Source organism: Hyaena hyaena, unplaced genomic scaffold (genome assembly GCF_003009895.1).
Source record: "Hyaena hyaena isolate Hyena2069 unplaced genomic scaffold, ASM300989v1 scaffold_598, whole genome shotgun sequence".
In the NCBI taxonomy this organism is placed as follows: Eukaryota; Metazoa; Chordata; class Mammalia; order Carnivora; family Hyaenidae; genus Hyaena; species Hyaena hyaena.
In genome coordinates, this window is record NW_024081233.1 from 1005411 (window position 1) to 1026054 (window position 20644).

The 20644-nt window shown below is 43.3% G+C and overlaps 1 protein-coding gene across 1 annotated transcript in view; it reads left to right on the forward strand.

Annotated features, from left to right (window-relative positions):
* The window catches only part of TNFSF11 (TNF superfamily member 11), a 31339-nt gene extending 10922 nt beyond the window's left edge, over positions 1-20417 (forward strand). Inside the window, exons 3-5 of the mRNA XM_039257090.1 lie at positions 15613-15658; positions 15738-15836; positions 19996-20417. Of these exons, the coding sequence (XP_039113021.1) occupies positions 15613-15658; positions 15738-15836; positions 19996-20417 (567 nt within the window). The remainder of the gene's footprint in view (positions 1-15612; positions 15659-15737; positions 15837-19995) is intronic.
* Positions 20418-20644: the final 227 nt, after the last annotated feature.

The window sequence follows — 20644 nt, forward strand, 5'->3', positions numbered from 1 at the left end:
TAAAGAGTAAGGAGCTGTCATAACATACCAATGTGTGTTTCGAGGTAGAAAATGCCATTGCTTCCCCCAGACAAGAGGATCTTTAAGAAGGAGACGAGTGTTCTCCATCCCTTATCATTAGAATCAAGCCATGTTTATTAAGTGCACACACAGTGCTAGGCATTTTGCCATCACGTCTCCTATATCCAAAGGCTTACTCTTCTTTTACCTTCGCCAAATAGTGATTTGCCGGCTGTGTTATCGTTTGATGAAGATTATTGGTTAATATGACATTCTGTACATCTTGCCAAAATAATCAGATTTCTCATTTCTCTTGCCAATGCTGAAAATCGGATGGAGGCATCAGGCGTCCATGAGTAGCTTTGTATCTCAGTTTCAGTTCTAATATAGATATTGAGTGAACCCGTAAGACAAAATTACATGTGAGGCTGCAGTCATTATTGAAAGATCAACCCATCCAGTGGTAACAAATGCTAGACATAAGCACAATATTACATTATATGTGTGCAAAAAGTGGTGTTTACCCAGCCCGTCTTTGGTCAGACAAGTAATGCTGTTTTTCCCCCTTTTTTTTGTTTGTGGCTGGGCTTTCTTGGCTTTTTTTCCCCTTTAGCACAGAACTCTGAAAGCCTCTCAGCGATCCAGCCCTACCAACCACAGTTTACAAAGTCTATCATAACAGTCTATGACAATAAAGAAAACACTAGTACAAATATGGTGTCCAATTTATAGAGCAATTCTTGTTTCCAGCTTTGGCAGCCTCTCTGGCCTCTGCGAGCCGAGGAGTGGAGTGGTAAGCTCAGGCCTGAGCAGGGGCACTTGGGCCTTAGATCTCCTGGCCAGTCTCTGTGGAAAACCATGTGTTTATGCACTAAATATACATTCTGAGCCCTCAGGGCTGTGACTTGGCTAGATGTCAGTATGCCCAGTTGTTGATTTCATGTTGCGTACCTGTTTGTGAAAAACATCCCAAAACTTACTTTGAAAAGCATTCTAAAGAGGGGCGCCTGGGTGGCTTAGTCGGTTGAGCGTCCGACTTTCGCTTGGGTCATGATCTCGCGGTTCGTGGGTTCGAGCCCCGCGTCGGGCTCTGTGCTGGCTGCCAGCTCAGAGCCTGGAGCCTGTTTCAGTCTGTGACTCCCTCTCTCTCTGACCCTCCCCCCTGCTCACGCTGTCTCTCTCTCTCTCCTAGAAATAAATAAAGAAACATTAAAAAAAAAAAAAGTATTCTAAAGAATGAGAGGGAGGAGACAGATTAATGTGGGATCTTCAGTGCATTCAAGATAACCTCCCCCCACCCCAGACGTGGGAAGGCAACATGAAGATTTATATGTATCACTTTATTTATTTATTTATTTATTTATTTATTTTAACATTTCTTTTTTATGTTTATTTATTTTGAGAGAGAGAGAGCATGTGCACGAGTGGGGAAGAGGGTCAGAGAGAGAGGGAGAGAGAATCTTAAGCAGACTCCAAGCTCTGCATGGAGCCCACCGTGGGGCTTGATCCCACGACCATGAGATCACGATCTGAGCCACAATCAAGAGTCGGAAGCTTAACCAACCAACCCACCCAGGCACCCCCCACATGTATGTGGATGTTTTTAATATTAGCTTTTAAAACATTTTTGTGACTATTCTATAATGTACCTAATATACAGGAATATTTTACTTAATGCTTAAATTAATAAATACCCATGTTTGGGAGTATTAAAACATTTTCCCCAAAAAAGCTGTATAAACAGAAGTGTTGAGAGGCCGTGGAACGAAGGTGCAGCTTCTATCAGGACAAGGAGTGCAGCACCTTTGACTACGTCACATGTAATGTAGCCTCAAGAATGAAGGCACAGAACAAATAGGTGACTGATGACTTATGGAACTCTGAGCTAATATTTGTAAATAAACATGGGTTGTCAACCAACTCATGAAGCCAGAGTGTTAGTAGCCTGGTTCTCATTTATGTGATGTCTGAACCAGTGTTACAACGGATAATTATTAATATTGTAGCCAGAGGCTATAAGGCCCCAACACAGATACAATAATACAGATAATTTTTGTTGAAAGTTATCTTCATCCAGGCTTTTTCCTTTGGACATGTTTTCCTCAAGTCTCTGCCTTTCCATAGCTTGTAAACTATCTAGAGGCAGGCCTGTAATGCGAACTGAAAACACGACTCTGGCTTCTTATTTAAGTATGATTTTATAAAACTCTAATTTTGTTGCAGAAAAGCCAAAGATGATAATGACTGCCAATAAACTGTCGTGTTGGCATATTCTCTTTTTTTTTAATGTTTGTTTATTTTTGAGGGAGAGAAAGTAAGAGAGACAGAGCACAAGTGGGGAAGGGACAGAGAGAGAGGGAGACACAAAATCTGAGGCAGACTCCAGGCCCTGAGCTGTCAGCACAGAGCCCAGCGTGGGAGCTCGAACTCAAAAGCTGTGAGATCCTGACCTGAGCTGAAGTGGGATGGTCAACTGACTGAGCCACTTTGAGCTTCCAAAAGCTTACTGGAAAATGGGGAGTAAAACAAGAACCGCCATTATTGAACAACTAATTCTTACCTAGAATTCTTACTTTATTCCCTGAGTATCAGTACATATTTGGTCTCATCTCCTGTAGGATTCACAGTGTAAATGAAACTACCTCCTCATATAAGAATGGTGTACCCTTGGAGTGCTTGAGTGGCTCAGTTGGTTGAGTGTGCGACTCTTGGTTTCGGCTCAGGTCATAATCTCACAGCTTGTGAGAATGAACCCTGGATTGGGCTCTGTGATAAACAGTGGGAAGCCTGCTTGTGATTCTCTTTCTCCCTCTCTGTGCCCCTCCCTGCTCATTCTCTCTCTCTCTCGCAAAACAAACAAACAAACAAACAAACAAAAAGAATGGTGTACCCAAAGATTTTCAATGCTTTGATCCCTAAGGAAGTACTCACTGTTATGTGGCACAGTCTACATTGCTGTAACAATGAGAACCCCTCACTCAAACTAAATAAGACAGAAGTTTGTTCTCTCCCGTACAGAAATCTGGGGTGAGGAGTCCAGGAGTGGTAGGGAGGCTCCCCTATCCTCAACTGGTACCTTCTATACCTTCCATCTCTTGGTCCAAGTTGGCTTTTCCATTTGTTGATATTTCCAGACAGAGGAAAGGGAGAGAGAAAAGGCAAAGGTGGTACCTGGGAGCTGATATGCCATCACATCTATTGGCTGGAACTTACTCATATGACCACATCTTGCTGCAAGGGAGGCTGCACAATACCATCTCTAGTTGAGCCGCCATTTGCACCCAGGTTCGAGGAAGGGGGTTGCCCATAGCTGGGAGGAGGAGAAGCTTCATTCTAAGGGACAGTGACCAGTCTCCAATACTCACTAAACCCTGTTTACGCAGGTGTGAGCTCATTGTATGAGCAGACTTAACTCTGAATACATAAATCTATGAAAAATTTGAATGGCTAAGATTTTATTTTCTTTTTTTTTTAATGTTTTATTTATTTCTAGGAGAGAGAGAGACAGAGTGAGCAGGGGAGGGTCAGAGAGAGAGGGAGACACAGACTGAAACAGGCTCCAGGCTCTGAGCTGGCAGTCAGCACAGAGCCCGACGCAGGGCTCGAACCCACGAACCACGAGATCATGACCCAAGCGAAAGTCAGACGCTTAACCGACTAAGCCACCCAGGCGCCCTAAGATTTTATTTTCTAAAAGTTAAAATACTTTAGAATTTATTTGGATTCCAGGAGAGAGAGAGAAATTTAAAGGTAGATTTAACAGCATGCATCTAGTGGAAGAACTTTCAAAGATTTGTTTAGGCATATGTGTCTCCACATCTGTGATCTTTGAATGAACCTTGACTGTCACCTGCACAGTTTTTAGTAGATTTTATGGATTCAAGAACATTTTTTTAAAGCCAAAAAGTTTATCAGATTAAGTGGTTGTTTTCTCCATATAGAGAGGTGATCTTTTATAATTCCTATGTCAATTATTGCAAGAAGGCTATTCCCTTTTTAAAAATTAAAGCACAGGGGCGCCTGGGTGGCTCAGTCGGTTAAGCGTCCGACTTCAGCTCAGGTCATGAGCTCACGGTTCGTGGGTTTGAGCCCCGCGTCGGGCTCTGTGCTGACAGCTATCTCAAAGCCTGGAGCCTGCTTCAGATTCTGTGTCTTCCTCTCTCTCTGACCCTCCCCTGCTCACACTGTCTCTCTCTCAGAAATACATAAAATATTTTTAAAAAATAAATAAATAAAAAATAAAAATTAAGGTACATAAGAAATAAAAAATTGAGTAGATCTTAAATACTTACAAAGTTGTAATCATGACATTTGTTGTATAGCCATTATTTCTCATTTGCTTTTTAGTGAAATACACACATAACAAACATAAGGGGAAAAATTAAACCCCATTCATTATCGCTTTGCCTTTGTATATGAGTATGTATGTGTCCCAAGAAAATTTCTTGTAAACCCACAAGGAAACTTGGAGTTTGGGGGCACTGGTGTTCCCAAATCAAGATGTTAGTCATGTAGTGGTTTTCCAATGGGATTTCATCTACACCATAACAGTTTTGGGAACTGCAATTCCATCAACCCCAATCATATCTAGCATTTATGAAAGCTGTTGTTATGGGAAAGATCAAGTAAGACCCACAGAATTTTCCTACAAAACCAAGGCCATCTAATGCCTTTTGGCCAGCAATCGGCTTTTGGCTATGGTGTGCTCCATCTTAGAGAGACCCAGGGCAAAAGGTAGAAGGGTTTGCAAGAGGGAAATAACAGTGAGTGGCATCAGCAGAGGTGGGCTTATCTGTGTGCTATAAGTATCCTAGGATGGGAGAAAAGATATTTGGGGTTGGTAAAGGAAAGACATGCCTGGAAGAGAACATCTCATTATGTGGACTGGGATCTTGAGCTACAGTTTTAGAACTGAATAACACGGAAGTCCTTGGCTGGAAGGGAAGGTGGCAGAGGACGGATTGGACTGTCCCCCCAAAGTGGCCCATCCTAGGGGAAACATAACCTGTGGAGGTGGAGAGAATGATGTTGCCTAGAGCAGTTTCCCAAACCTGCTTGATCTTAAGAATCACTTTGGGACCGTAAAGAGGCTCCCAGATTGGTCACAAAGACTTGGTAGTTCAGGAGTAGACTTTGTGATTGCAGAAATCCTCTCTGAGAAGAGCTGGTCTGTCTCTAAAGGAAGACTTCAGGGAGGTAGCACCTAGGACCAAGGAGGTGTTCTAAGCATCTTAGAAAGAAATGAGAGCCACTGGGGTACAGGGAGATCATTGGTGAATTTAAGTGGCTATATTTGAGAAGTCGGAGCAAGGCTGTGTGGTGTGGAAAAGGTGGCTTTTGAAAGTTGCAAAGAGCAGCCTATTGCTAAAATGATTAGACAGAGGTTTGCTTGAACTTTCTGAGATTCAGGGTCCGAGTTTTGGTCCCATATAGCTTCCTCATAACTAGGGTACTTCCCTTGCCCCCAGTCTGTACCTTTTGAGAACTTTGGGTGGTGGTGGTTGTGGTGATAGTAGTAAAGATGATAATGATAACCACAAATCGTGAAGCTCATAGTCATCAGAAAGTTCTGGTGGACTCAGGAACTCTTCCTCTCAGTGTCAATACCTGCTTCTTATCTGATTGAACCCTTTTCTGGTGCAGGACCATACCATCTTCTCCATCTCCCCAACCACAGCCGGAACATGGCCTTACATGCTCCATTACCAGCTCTTCACCTGGCCCCCATCCTGTGGATTCTCCCTCCTTGCAGTGACTTCTCCCACCCAGTCACTATTGCTGTCACCTTAATGCAGGTGTCACCATCGCTGTTTCTTGCCCGGGCCACTGCAAGTGTCCAGCCCATCTGTGATCTCACTGCCTCTAACCCATCCTTTCCACAGCTGAGTGGCTTCTAAAATGCAAATCTGAACATGTCTCCTATTTTCCTGCTTAAATAATCCTCCAGTCGACCCCCGTAACCAACAGGATAAAGCGTGAGCTGCTGAACACATAACACAAACTCTTATGCTCTAGAAACCTCATTCTAAACCCTGCCTCTCCAGGCTCATTACCTTGCATGCCATCCCAGCACCCCACCCAGCCTGTGCTCAGCGGCCCTGCCACAGTAAAGCGCTAGCAGTTCCCTCAGCTCGCTGTGCCCTTCCCTACTCTGCTTCCCTGCTGTGATCCGAGGCACAGAGAGGGCAGATGGCATCTCTCCCAGAAACACAGCCTCCTCAGCACCGCACAGGATACCTGGCCTCTAGCATCCATCAAGAAACTTTGTGGAACGAATGGATGGATGAATGAAAGATGGGTGCTTGTGCATAGTCCTTTATAGGCTATTCCAGACCTTTCTTGTGTAGTTAGTTCTCTAATTGTCTTTCAAAATCCAGCACAGTCCCTACTTCCCAAAGCAGGCCCCTACTGATGCCCGCCTGCCCACCTTTGGGTTAGGAGCTTCTCCTGGGCATGCCCAGGGCCTCTTTATTCACCCCTGTCATTCGGTACATCCATTGCAGAAGCGTGGGTGAGCTTTCCACGGACGGGGACTGTGTGGTGTTTAGTTTCTCTCCCGAGTGACGGGCACACAGTAGGTGCTCAGCGGAAGGAAGAGCAGTTTAATGAATAAGTGGTCGAGCTGTGCTCGTCCCTGCTTTCAGTGTCGTCAGAAGGCTGGTGGTTTGACGTTGCCGGAAGCTAGCCGCATGACGCATGCTCAGAAAGACCCACAAGCGCCTGCGTCGCGCCTGCGTCACTCCTGCGCCGGCCGCTTATCCTGCGTCGTGCGGAGAGGAGTTTCTACCTGTGGGGTGTGAACACGCTGAAGGACCGTGAGGCTGGAGGACCTTGATTTGCCCCCCTGTCCCTTCCTCCCTGGCCTTATTTGTCCGCAGCGGCTGGCCTGGTACCTCCGTGCCCTTTGGAGTCGCATTCCTGGCAGACTGATACTTTGGGGAGGGTCTGCGCGGTTAGCCTTCTTCAGAGGCCGCGAGGCTCGGTGAATGTCAAAGCTCTGCCGGTGTTAAGGTGGCATCATTGTCTCAAGTGGCACGGGAAAGCGGAGACATGCTAAATGGCACGGTTGGCCCAAGATGCCACACGGCAGGCCCCTCGATTAAACTTTGTAAACGAGTACCATAGTGCAAGGCGTTTTGAAATTGGGCTCTTTATGAAGACTAATATTGCTGTCACAAGGCAACTTTATGAAAACCCTAGGGGACCTTTAACTGTGGCAGAAGCTTCCTCATTTAAACCATGAAGGTTAAACAATAAAAACTAATTTTCTATTCCCAGCATAGCCAGAGTGCTGCCAGGAAAGCATCACTCTCTTTTAGGAAAACAAGGGCACGCTCTTCGCCAGCCCTTTGGTGGGAGAGTACATTATCCATCTGCAAAGATGTGTCTTTTCCAATCAGCAGATTTCTTTCAGCGGGGGAGAAATAACCCCCCCCCCCCCCCCGACTGTACTCGGGTCGGGGGAGGAGACCAGTCCACATCTTGGTAAAGTTCTCCACTGAGAACTTCCAGAGGTGGTCACGGGATGGTGGTGGCTGATTTAGTGAGGAGGCAAACAAATGAGGTGGCGTGCTGGGGGTGCGGGCTGTGGATAGAATACGTGTTGGGCCTGGGTGAATTTTGTAAATCAGTAGTTTATATTAAGAAAGAAGTAATTTTAGAGATCAAAATGTAGACTTGCAAATACATCAGAGAGGGCTCTTCCTTTCAGGATTGGTGACCCCAATGCCCTATCTACCTGCTCCCCTTCCCGGTCCTCCTCTCCTTGTCTCCAGTGGGGATGGTCAAGAGCTGCCCTTGGCCCTCCTCCCCCCCCCCCCCCCCCCCCCCCCCCCCCCCCCCCCCCCCGGGGCTCCTCTCCCATTGTCCTGCTACCTGGAGAGTGAGAAACACGGGCTACGCTCCACCCTTCCTAAGGTGTATGTAAGTGACAGAACACCCAAGGGATCGCTCTCTTAAAGCTCTTTGAGGGTATTTTGAGCTGTTACCACTGACAGTTCCTAAGGAACGAGGGCGTCCCCAGCTCCATCCAGGTGCATATACAGCATCCCCCCTGTATCCTTGGATTAGAAGGTGAGTGCGAGCTTTAGGGGAGGGAGGAAAGCAAGAGGCTGAGACATCTGTACTAATTCTGTCTCTTTAGTTGGTGCACAATAGCTAGGTATTCTTTCTGTGCCTTGTAAACGAAGAATACCAGGAAAATAAAACCTGTACAGATAAATAGCTACTGATAAAGAGCTATTGATGAGATGGTAAGACTCATCTCTCTGAGAGAGTACTTGGAGACAGGTCTGTATGAAAGGGAGGGCAGGATGCTCACAGTGGAGACTGATTGGAAGCAGTTCTGCACAGTGGTGTCCCAAAGTGGCCTCAGAGGTAGGGTCTGGGGACCCAGGGGGGAATAGCAAGAGAGTGTAGGGCAGTAACCAGGACATCGTACAGGACCTGGTAAGCCCAGGTGAGGAATGTGGGCTTGCTCCTGACGTCTGTGCGCAGCCCCCAGGGGACTTTCAGAGAAGGAACATGCTCCTCCGAGTCCCGATGCTCCAGCAGCAGCAGAGATCAGTTTGAGGAAAGCAAGGGACTGGAGAGAGGGAGGAGGCTATTCTCATAATCCTAGTGACAAATGAGGAAAGCTTGAAGGAAGGCAGTTGTGCTTGGTGGAGAGGAGGAGATGGATCTCTGAGCAGTTTACATGGCGAAAGTCTGCAGGACTTCTCTGCCGAATAGGAACTGGCTATTCATTTTCAGAAACAACCCATGTGTGGTATTCATGTGCTAACTCGGCTGATGAATACACCATTCTTGTAACTAGGTTGGAGAAGAATTACATGAAGGGTATCATTAAGATGTTAAAATGAATGCATTACATATGTTAGCAAGTGTATGAACTCTGTATTATATCTGGCAAACGGGGTGTTAAATCCTTGTTCAACCAGCCAGATGTCCCTGCAGCTGCTGCTGGTACTGCGGAGGGAGGCAGCCACCTGAGACCCCAGCTACGAGCCGGTGCCAGTGGTTCCTGAAGCATCTGGCTGTACAAATTGCTTCTTCTAGGCTCTGATTGACAGGCGCCACACGGATCACGCAATTCACATCACAATGCACAGGTGGGATTGTCAGTCTGAGAAGCCCAGCCTCCAGCAACTTGACCTTTTCTGGGAATCTTTATAGCTAGGAATGTCCCCGGTGGGAGCTTCAATCTATGTATATCATTTTGTAAGATAATAAAACACTGCAATCAAGCAAAAAAGACCAACTTAATGACAATCACTCTCGAGTTGGAATGCTCTCAAAGTCTTGTTTGGGGCAGTTGTCCAACTGAGTTTGCGAAGGCGGGCTTAACATTTGCCGTAAATATTTAAATTACCTGGAGCAAAATTTTCATAACTACCCAAAGGAGTTGAAAATACACATAAGTATTTGTATGTATTCTTTTGGAGTATATTCTCTCCTAAGCGGCTTTGAGTATCAAGATTGAGCCAGTTCTGGGATGTCTCTCGTCTCCCTATGTTTGGTGAAAGGCCCTAAAATATGTTAGAAGATGTTTGAAAGGGCCCGTTCCGACAGACTGAAGACACGGTCTGTACCTAAACGTAAGTTAAAGTTACCCTGCCACACTCTGGGTACGGTGCTTGCATGGTGATCTCGGGAGAAGTTGAAAAGAAGCAATCCTAGAGGCCACAGTTACACAATCACATCGATCCTTTGTGTGCTTTCCTTCGTGGAGGAGAAATTGTGAAATCACAACATTTTTCTATGAGTGAAATAAAAGTCGAAATTAAAAACAAAATTTTTATATGGGTTGTTTTCCTGTCTGTTCAGACGTACTCTGACAACAAAGATGAAACGTTACTGCGGCCTAAATAGGAGAATACCACAATGAGAAGATTAAGACATGTTGTGAAATTTCCTCATCTCTATTGTTTTTAGACTTTGGAGTCGGGGCGACAACAATTTCAAATCTGCAGTCTGGCTGCCGCATCCCAGGCCTGTCAATGCTCGTCGACGTCCACTAGGTGGCAGTATGTCAGAGGCTTTCTTTCCTCCCTGAATTGGCAGCAGTTTCTTTGGCTGCCTACCAGTCGTTCCGTTTTCCTTTTTGTCCTGTTTTGAAGGGTTAAATGAAGCGATCGTAATTTAGGCCCAAATTATGCTCATCTAAAAATGCATAATTTTGCTCAAAAGCCCACCTGTTACAGCGTGACCTTAAAATACATTGATTCTTTCATGTGAGTTTTCTTGCTAACTTATAGGTACTAGTTGACCCAAGTTGTCATGGATAGTTGATAGCAACCAGGGGGCAGTTCTTTCTTGTCCCTTGCGTGTAATAGATGCTAAACATACTGTCTCCTGAGAAGACAGATTGCTGGTCTTCCCGGGGAGCAGACATTGGCTTCTCTTTTGTGGCTCTTCGCGAAGACCGGAGAAAAAATTGCAGGGAGGACCCTCTGCCTGGCTTCCTCACCTTGGAAACTGTCCCTGCTTCCTGCTGGGAGGCGTCCACTACCTGTACTTCTTTACAGTACAGGTGTACTGGTCCACTGTGCACAGATCCACTGTGCACTGGAGGTTTATCCAGACAGTGCACTTTTTTTTTTTTTTTAGCTTACAGCTGGATTTAAACTAAGAAAAAAACACATATGACATTCTAAAGAAGATCTCTTTCATCTGAATAATGTGTTCAGAGGAAAGGAGTTGGGGTATCCTTTGTAGCGTTTTCCCCAGATTAAATGGTCAGAACTTTTTTGAATTCAAGGAAACCAGAAGCAATGTCTGAATGATAAGATTTGGGAATAAAGAAGTGTACATCTTGAAACACTCTAATTAGTGTGACAGCAGTGGAGAACTGAAGTGGGTGAAAATAAATGTAAACGCACTGCTTAGACAATAAGTGGAGTTGTCCACTGGGGTGGCGTTCTAGACCTCCTTTAGAAGGGTTTCCTGTAATCTTGATAATTAAAAATATTTGGGGGGATATTCAAGAAAGATCTGTGCTTGGTATATACATAGCAAAGTATCTGATCCTCGAGAAAAATGACAAAGCTAAGTGGCTCCTGCTGTGTGGTGTGGACTTGATAGAGTCACATTTGGAGATGTGGTGCCCCTCATGCCCCAGCTCTGCAGGCTGTAGTTTGGGCGGTTGACCAGCCAAGCCCTAAACATGGCTCAGCCAGTTCTGAGCCACTTATTTCCTGAAGACCCTGGGAATTCCAAGACCATATTTCCTGATGTCAAGGCCCCTTTTTGGGGACACCCGGGTGATTCAGTCAGTTATAAGCCTCTGACTCTTGATTTTGGCTTCGGTTATGATCTCCTGGTTCATGAGTTTGAGCCCCATGTCAGGCTCAGCGCTGTGTGGTATTCTCTGTCTCCGTTTCTCTCTGGCCCTCTCTCTCTCTCTCTCAAAAATAAATAAATAAATCTTAAATTTAAAAAAGCTCCTTTCTGGCAGGTTTTCCAGGCTGCCGGCAGGTACTCGGCAGCTAGATCTCTAGTGAAGGGAAGCCTCCTTTTAGAATTTCTACTTCAGGGAGGAAAACGCCCTCTAAGGATTTCTTGATAGGAGTAGTCCCCAAAGTTGGGGCTTTATAAATGAGACTGATGAAAGAAAGATTAATAAGAGAAATGCATACACATTTATTGAATATAGACTTCAGAAAGAAATGAAGACCTGAAGAAATGATTTACCTGGTTGGTTTTTATACCAGGTTTGGTGAAGAATGGAAAGGTGTGGGAAATTGTGATAGGGCGAAGGGCCTGAGCTAAGTAAACTGGGAAAACTTAGTGAGTCCCATTCCTTCAGATTCTTCTTGGCATCCTTACGACTCGGAGACAGGGATTCCCCTTTCCACCAGCTGTGAGGAGAGCACTTCTCTCATGACTGTCTTATGACCCGCTTCAGAGAAGAAGGACAAGGTCAGGGAGTCCTTCCTGCGCCTGCCATTTCTCAGATTCCTTCAGCTAAAAATATTCCGTGTACCAAGGCATTACATTTTGGGGTAGCATGTTCTGAACCCCATCACGCACTCATAAAACGTTTTGGCCAGCTTTCAGGTGTGTCTTTGATGACTACATCTTGTAAAAGGAGGCATAGTTGTGAAAGAGGAGTCACAAGGCGAGGTTTTAGTCCCAGCCTTCTTAGGGGAGTCCTAAGAAGTCCTCCGTTTCCTCGGCTGAAAAATAAGGTTAGTCAGAATTACCCAGCCTCTGATTCTAATAAGAATCAAATACGATAATACAGAGGAAATTGCCTTGTTGGCTACAAATGTAAGGGGTAATTTAATTTTCAGTATGAATATGCAGAATATACATAAATTGTGAGAATATAATTAATCTATGACCAGATAAGATCTCACCAAACAGCCATTCATGGGAGCACTTAATTAGTAATAATATTTGCCAATGCCTGTCCTATATTAGATCACCTGGAGGGGCACCTGGGTGGCTCAGTTGGTTGAGCATCAGACTTCAGCTGAGGTCATGATCTCGCAGTTGGTGAGGTCAAGCCCCTGTCAGCTCAGAGCCCGCTTTAGATCTTCTGTACCCCTCTCTTTGCCCCTCCCCTACTTGTGTTCTCTCAAAAATAAATAAACATTAAAAAAAAACACTTGGAGAGATTCTTTCAAAAAATACCAAGTCAGTATCAGACTAATTATGTTAGACTGGCTGGAGTTGGGGCATGGGTGCTCTAAAGGAGTAGTCTGAGAAGGATGTTCTTTATGGTTGACATCTATGCACATAAATAACACTCATGGTAGAGCCCAAAAAATTGGGAGTGAGGTAGGGATATATGAACATGTGTATATACACACACACACACACATACACACGCACATATGAATATATATGATATACATATGAATATATTTATAAAGCTATATATACGTATAAAGATATAGTGTGTATACAAATGTATAAGCCTTAGTTAGGTTTTACAGACATCATGTACTCCCTTTTCACATGGAAACTTCCCTATAGGGGTTCTGAGAGGAATTGCAAGTCCTGGATATCTGAAAACAGATATAACACGAAAGCAGCATTGCCTAATGGGTCTCTAGCTAGAGTTTTAATTCACCCTGGGTCATGATACATTAGGGTTTTTTTGTTTTTGTTTTTGTTTTTTTGGTATTTGGCTTTCTTTATAAGGAGTCATTGAAAGTGCTTCTGAATGGTGCTGGTTATTGAATTTTCTTATAATGAAGTTTCTATAACAGATCTGACCTAGAAGCCACTGATGGAATGGGCAGGAGTTTCTTCCCAGGTGGGAGAGAAAATCTTTCCCTGCCCATCAGTGGCTTTAGCCTGCCGCTGCTTTGCCCGGGTCTCAATCAAACATGTTTCCAATTTGTCCATCTCTGATATCTTTCGGGATGTCAGAGGGAATGTTGTTCTCAAATTGAGGCCCTAGGCCAGGAGCTCCCGCTCACCTGTTAGAAATGCAAATTCTCAGGCCCTACACAAGCCTTACTGGGTCAGACACCGTGTCTCAACACGCCCCCTGGGAGACTGTGATGCCCGCGCAAGCCTGAGAACTCCTGAGCTGGCACAGCTCTCCTTGTTTTTCTCCATAAAAGGCGTGTTTTGCTCTATAGAAAAGCACGAACCAGACATTTGTAGACACACTGAATTTTGCTTCCTTTCCCCCTCCTCCCTCTCCCCTCTGAGGATGAGACAGGTTAGGGCTAGAAGGGAAATGAAGGTAGCTTTAAATTTCTGATACTCTCTCATCAAGGTTCCTATTCCAATCTTTTAAAAGATAGTGATCAGGTAAAGCTACATTGCATACACAAATGTGTAAAGATATTCACAATCTATGAAAATATATTATATTGTAAATGTATAAATATATATACAATGTACAAGTATACATATCTCCATTATAAATGTATGAATATATAAAATGTATAAAGATATGTTGTGTGTATATATATGTATATGCATACATAAAAATACACACAATGTATCAAGATACATTTTGTATATATAAATTTCTGTCGTAAAAAATCTCTGTAGTAAATACAGGGGAGACTAAACCAGGAAATTCCAGAAATCAGAATACCATTGGGAATCAAAAGGTCACAAGAAGAGACTTGGGCGATTGGAAATCAGCAGGGGAGAAAAATAAATCTTGGATGGAAGGGGAAGAAGGAGGCCTGGTAAGGGCCATTGCGTTGCATAGCTCAAAAGGGGCTGCCACAATTGACTTAGCATTTTCTGCAAACCATGCTCCCGGAGCTTTGCAGTGCATGTTCTGGGTCAAGGCAAGGGCAGAAGGTAGCCCTGGATGAGTCCACGGTTCTTTGTGAAAGTCAGACTGTGACTTCTTTGGGTAACAGAAGACAGTTGTGCTATCTTCTCCAAGCAGTCTTTAAAAATGGAATGGATTCTTATCTCTCTTGGGAGTCCTGAAAGCAGAGAGAAAAATCAGTGTTATCTTATCTCTAGAACCCTTCCAACTGTTAACAGTTGAAGTTCTTTGCCTTTATGTATTATCTATCATCTATCTATCTATCTATCTATCTATCTATCTATCTATCTATCTATCATCAAGCCCTTCTCTCCAGACACTCAAAGAACTTAAGCTATATGGCTAATATTTTAAACATCATGAGCTGGGCCAGGGGGGTGAGGAGATGGTTACCATGGATGGTCATCCCAGTAACAGAGGAATTAGGCATCTCTCCAGAGTGTTTCTAGTATGTAGTTATTTGAATTACCAGACACTCTGCTAAGTGCCTGCGTGCATTATGTCATTTAATCTTAACACCCACCTTATGATAGAGGAGGTGCTATTAATATCCTCAGTATAGGTAGGTGGCTGATAAGGGATTTGACTGAAGCTAGACCTGATGTTTTACCTACTCCATCTTACCATTTAATGGTAGGTAAGGTCTTGATTCATGTGGGCATGTAGTTATCTATTGGATTCTTCATTCTCAGGGCTCAAATTGAGATAGGCAATTACCTACACTCATTTTATACTTGTGTTCTTTCTTTTTTTGGTTTGTGTTTCTAAACCTCTATTTGTGGCAGTATTTAAACTTAATTATTGGTCCTCCAAAAGCTCTTAAGACTTCCATATAGTACTTTAAATATACTGTGATATTTTTAAATAAAAAATTAATCATTGGGAGCTGGGCATTATTCTCTTTGCTGTGGGCTGAGCTTCAGTGTCCTAACAGGAATTCACTAATGAAATACATAAAAAGAGCCTCCCTAAAGATTTAAGAGGGTTATATATCCTGTGGCAATTGTTGCCTTCCTGCGGAGCTTCATCTTCATTTGTGTACCTGCTGCAAATTCTCAATTATGTTTAATTATTCCAGGTTTTATAATTTACATTCTCTTTTATTTCCTGTTATCGTCCAAAGTATTTTGCTTATTAGACAGCATGTGTGTGGTCTACTTTTTAAGCATATAGACCTAATTCTTAGGGATGAAATTCTCTTGATAGCTACCTAGAACACCAAAGAATTTCACTGCCTATGTATGTCTGGCATAGTTTGAAGGAAAGAAAAATTAATTTATTGTATTTCCAACAGTCCTAAATTCTTACTGCTTTATTGAAAGAGTGAATATATAAATAAGATTTTTTTCTTTTTATTTCAGGAATTACAACATATAGTTAGATCACAACACATGAGAGCAGAGAAAGGTAAGCACGAATCTGCATGAATATATGAAATCATATAGGGTCAGAACTCTTTGGGCTAACGTGGTTTTCTCTTCTCCAGCTATGATGGAAGGTTCATGGTTAGAACTGGCCAGGAGGGGCAAGCCTAATACTCAGCCTTTTGCTCATCTCACTATTAATGCCACTGACATCCCATCAGGTAAGTTCTATTAGCATCTGGCCTGAGAAAGATTTCAAGAGTCCTTTATCAGCCCATTTGAATACTCAAAACTATTGGGGCACCTGGGTGGCTCAGTTGGTTAAACGTCCGGCTTTGGCTCAGGTCATGATCTCATGGTTCATGGGTTCAAGCCCTGCATCAGGCTCTGTGCTGACAGCCAGCTTCGAGCCTGGAGTCTGTTTCGAATTCTGTGTCTACCTCTCTCTCTGACCCTTCCCTGTTCACACTGTCTCTCTCTCTCTCTCTCTCTCAGAAAAAAAAAATTAAAAATTAAAAAAAAAGCCTATTATTGGCCGGTTACTAAAATTTTGAGAGCCCTTAGCTTCTAGATCAGAAGAAAGATCATTTGATGTTCAGTTGATAATCTATATTGTGGAAATAGTTATTCTCAATTCTGCAAGAATGGACGTCATCGCTTCAATTTCAGATCATCAGAATGGGTGCTTTTTTTTAAATGACTGCCAGTTGATGTTGTACAACAGGGAAGAACAGTGTCGTGTTATGTTCTTCTGTATTTCCCCAAACCAAAGTTGATACATGCCCGTTGCCAACCTAAAAAGTGCATGGATGTATCTCTTGCAGAGTTCCGGGGCAGGCTCGCCGTCTAGAAAAGGAAACACACTCCTCCTTCTCCAAGGGCTTATCACTTTTTCTGGGTAGGGATTTAGCTCAATGCACTGGAGAGCTGATTATCTTTTAGAAATGAGGAAACTCAGAGCTCTGTGCCTCTATCTACTTTAATGCCCCTGCTATTCCATCATGTAATCCCCACTGGCCACTTTACCTTGGGACAGATGAACATCAAAAAGGTTAGAAAGAATATGATTGGGTGTCAGTTGACATTGTCATCATCATCGTCATCATCATCATGCCATTTGTTCAACATATACTATGTACCAGGCATTTCACTGAATTCATTATCTCCAGTCCTTACTACACCCACTCAAGGTGAGTGATTGTCATTCATTTTGCAGACAAGGAAACTGAGGTCCATGTGGTGCATCTTCCCAGGTCACAGTGGTGACAGTGTTAGAAGTTGAGCTCCACTCTAGTTCATTCTCAAGTCCATGGCTTTTACACTATAGGCTATCATATTAGTACCCTGTAGTCAGTTGGCTTTGTCAGAGAGAAGTATATTCAGAGCTCTTCTGTTCTTATTTCCCTGTAAGAAGTAGATTAATGTATTTTTAATAGCAGGGGCTCTAAAGTCTGATAGCCTGGGTATGAGGCCCATGTACCACATATTGGCTGTGTGACCTCATGCAAATTATTAGAATCATTTGTGTATCAGCTTCTTCAGGGGATGGTGATCACACCTACCTCGTGGGGTGGCTATGGAGATTTAATGAGGCAATGTTGGAGCATGCTTCTACAGAAGTTGGCATAGAGTAAGCACGCTGTGAAAGCAAGTTGCTATTATTTGAGTTTTATTAAATAATTATCCATATTCCACTTTGTTCTAAAAATGATTTAAGGCTAGTTTTTCTTGGAGTTAAAAAAATACCCAAGTTTTAGTAATGATTTTGCAGTCACTATTGTAGCGTGGGGCCACAGAGAGATTTTTCCCAGTTGCAGACACAGTAGCTGAGGAGCCAACTTTTTGGTCTGTAGCCCATTTTCCTAAACTGTCTGTCTTGTTCCAGATACCTGCTTCATAAACAAATACTCGCTCTGTGCATTTTTGCATGTGTGTGCCTTTCACCGATGCTAATTTTCGGAGTGAAAACTATTTTGCATCTTAGCAAATGCAATCAAATTAATACTGATAGATCAGCTGTGTGTGCTATGAATGTACTCTGCATTTATCTTTCCAGTTCATTTTAAATGGCATATGATAAATATTGCATTCCTCTGCATGCCAAAGTCTGTTTGGCAATAGCAAGCGTGTTTTCGTTATAAAGCTCTCTCTTCAGGCACCTAGCGTCAAATCATTGCCAAAAATCAAGGCAAAAAAACCCTTCTAGTTATTTTCTGATGGTTATTGAGTTAGTGACTGAGTGAAATGAAGTAGTGTCTCCTTCTGTTTAAGAAAATAGCATTTGCTCCTCTGGCTGATCCAACAACTCTTTGAGTCCATTTACCTCCCAGTTTGGGCCAGTACTATTCTTCAGAGAAAGGTGGCTTTAACTTTGCACGCTCATTTTTGGCCTCCATTTTCTGTTTATTTACACATAAGAAACAACCCAGAATCTGCCTTATATTGACTGCCAGCTTATAGATTTGCAGCGCTTCTTGAGTAAAATGCCTTGGGAAGTATTTTGTGAGGCCAGACTCCATGGCTTTCTTAAGGAGGCTTCACAGGCTAAATATTTGAAGAAGCCTCTCGTTCAGCACATGATGGCACTGACCACAAGGGATGAGGGGCTGGGATGAAAGGTCGTCAGCATGCCTCGTTAGCCAAGGAAACCCAGGCTTGTCATGTGAGCTCCCTCAACCCAATCACAGGATATTTTTCTCTTCCTGTCTCCCACTCTTCTCTGCTCTTGAGTCCTTGTTATCATTCATGCTGACCGCTTTCCTCCCTCTCCTCTGCATGCTGTGAGCTTTCCATTCTTTGCACCATTTTCCTCACTAACAGTGCTTTCCTTTTCTCAGCCCATCCACATCTGATCCAAATTCTCCCTGCCCTCTGGCTCCTCTATCCCCCCATTGGGCTGAGCGCTCCAGATCACCATTAACTTCTGCAGTTTTCACCTGACAGTTGCTTTAACTGAACTTCAACCAAGTGCCATGTGACATGCAGCGATGAAGATATTATATTTTTTATTTTAAATGCTTATTTCTTATTTTCTCCACTATTAGTGCTAAATGCCATGGGTTATACTGGTTGATAAAGTTCTCTATTATGGGCAGGGTGAATCTCCATAGAAAACCCCACACAGATATTTATGGAATGACTGATCAACTAATGGATCAGTGAATGGACGAGTGGATGAATAAAAAGAAAGACATGTTTAGTAGGGAATATGGACACTCCTTCCAATTGATTGGCTAACAGTGGGAGTGGTATATGGTCAAGGTTCCTATCTTTTCTCCCTCTCCATTTTATATTCCTTTCTTGCCTCTCCAGGCTATGTGTCTGAGACCTTGGTCTAATACTAGCTGATCCATCCCACTGAAAGAGTAGACTTTACCTTAGTCATTCTGCTTCTCTCTGTTACGAGCCATCATAGGAGATAAACTATAAGACAAGTCATTAATTGAGAAAAAAAAAGACAGAATACAGAGTAGAGTAAGAAGAGGGAAACATGGGATAATTTTAGATGGGAAACATCTTGAATTTTGTTTACTTTATCGATGGCTTAGGTGGCTGTTTACCAGCCTGGAGGAATTACTTTACTACTGTTTGTGAGTCTTGCAGTCTCATCTTGATTCACTTGGGACCATGGGATGATACTTATATGTGGAATGATATTTACGTTCTGGATGCCATAATCTGGGATGACCTGAGGTGGGACCTCCAATGAAGAAGAAAAAGTGTGCTATAGTGGGTCCTGGACACAGCAGTGCCTATAATGGCTTCTCAGACTCACTCTAGCACCCTCCTGTGGGTAAGATGTGGGCTTCAGGAATCTACTCTTCTTGGACAGGGATTGGAACCACTGGAATCAAACAGTCTGGAAATTCTCTTCCTATACTTGTCTCTTGCTTTTCTGTATCAACTGCCTTTGGCTTATTCTGTCTTCAACCTTAAATGATCTCTCTGATTCTGTTGGCTGACCCCTGTACCTATTATAAGTTCTCAGTCTCGGTTGCAATTCAACAAAGTCATTCTTGATTCTTCTGGGAGGAACTAAACTTCCTTTTGAGTTCCCATAGCAATTATCTGCACCTTGGCTCTCAGGGCGCATGCCTTGCTTCTTACCTGAATACATACCATACCTATTGGTCATGTCCTGTAGGCTCCTTCAGGGAAGGAAAACTGGGTTTTTGTCTTTGTACTCTCTCGGGTGCCTAGCAGAGAGCACTAAGCATATCTTAATGTATTTCTTCCCTTTTAGAAAAGAAGTTCTGAGAAGGTATCCTCCAATTGGAACTATTGACTATTATGCTGTTTTTCTCCAACCTCATAGAATTGTGAGGATGCCCTTCTCATCGGAGGGGCAGATTTTAAATCATGTGTGTTTCCTTCCCTCAGGTTCCCACAAAGTGAGCCTGTCCTCCTGGTACCACGACCGAGGTTGGGCCAAGATCTCCAACATGACTTTCAGCAATGGAAAACTAATAGTTAACCAAGATGGCTTTTATTTCCTGTATGCCAATATTTGCTTTCGACATCATGAAACTTCAGGAGACCTTGCCACGGAGTATCTTCAGCTGATGGTGTATGTCACAAAAACCAGCATCAAAATCCCGAGCTCTCATACCCTGATGAAAGGAGGTAGCACCAAATACTGGTCAGGGAATTCTGAATTCCATTTTTATTCCATAAATGTTGGAGGATTTTTTAAGCTCCGGTCTGGTGAGGAAATAAGCATCGAGGTATCCAACCCTTCACTACTGGATCCAGATCAAGATGCAACATACTTTGGGGCTTTTAAAGTTCTCGATATAGATTGAGCCCCATGTTTTGGAGCATTATTATGTACTTCCTAGGATGTACGGAAATTTTTTTTAAACAAGCCAAGAAGGATGTATATAGATGTGAGACTACTAAGGGGTAGGACCCATAATGGTACAAGAAGACTCTTCCCATGCTTTTGACTGTAGAGAGAGCACATGTATTTACAGCCAATGGGAGATGTTGGAATAGAGTGTTAGAGTCCAAGGGCTTTCTGACATAACGG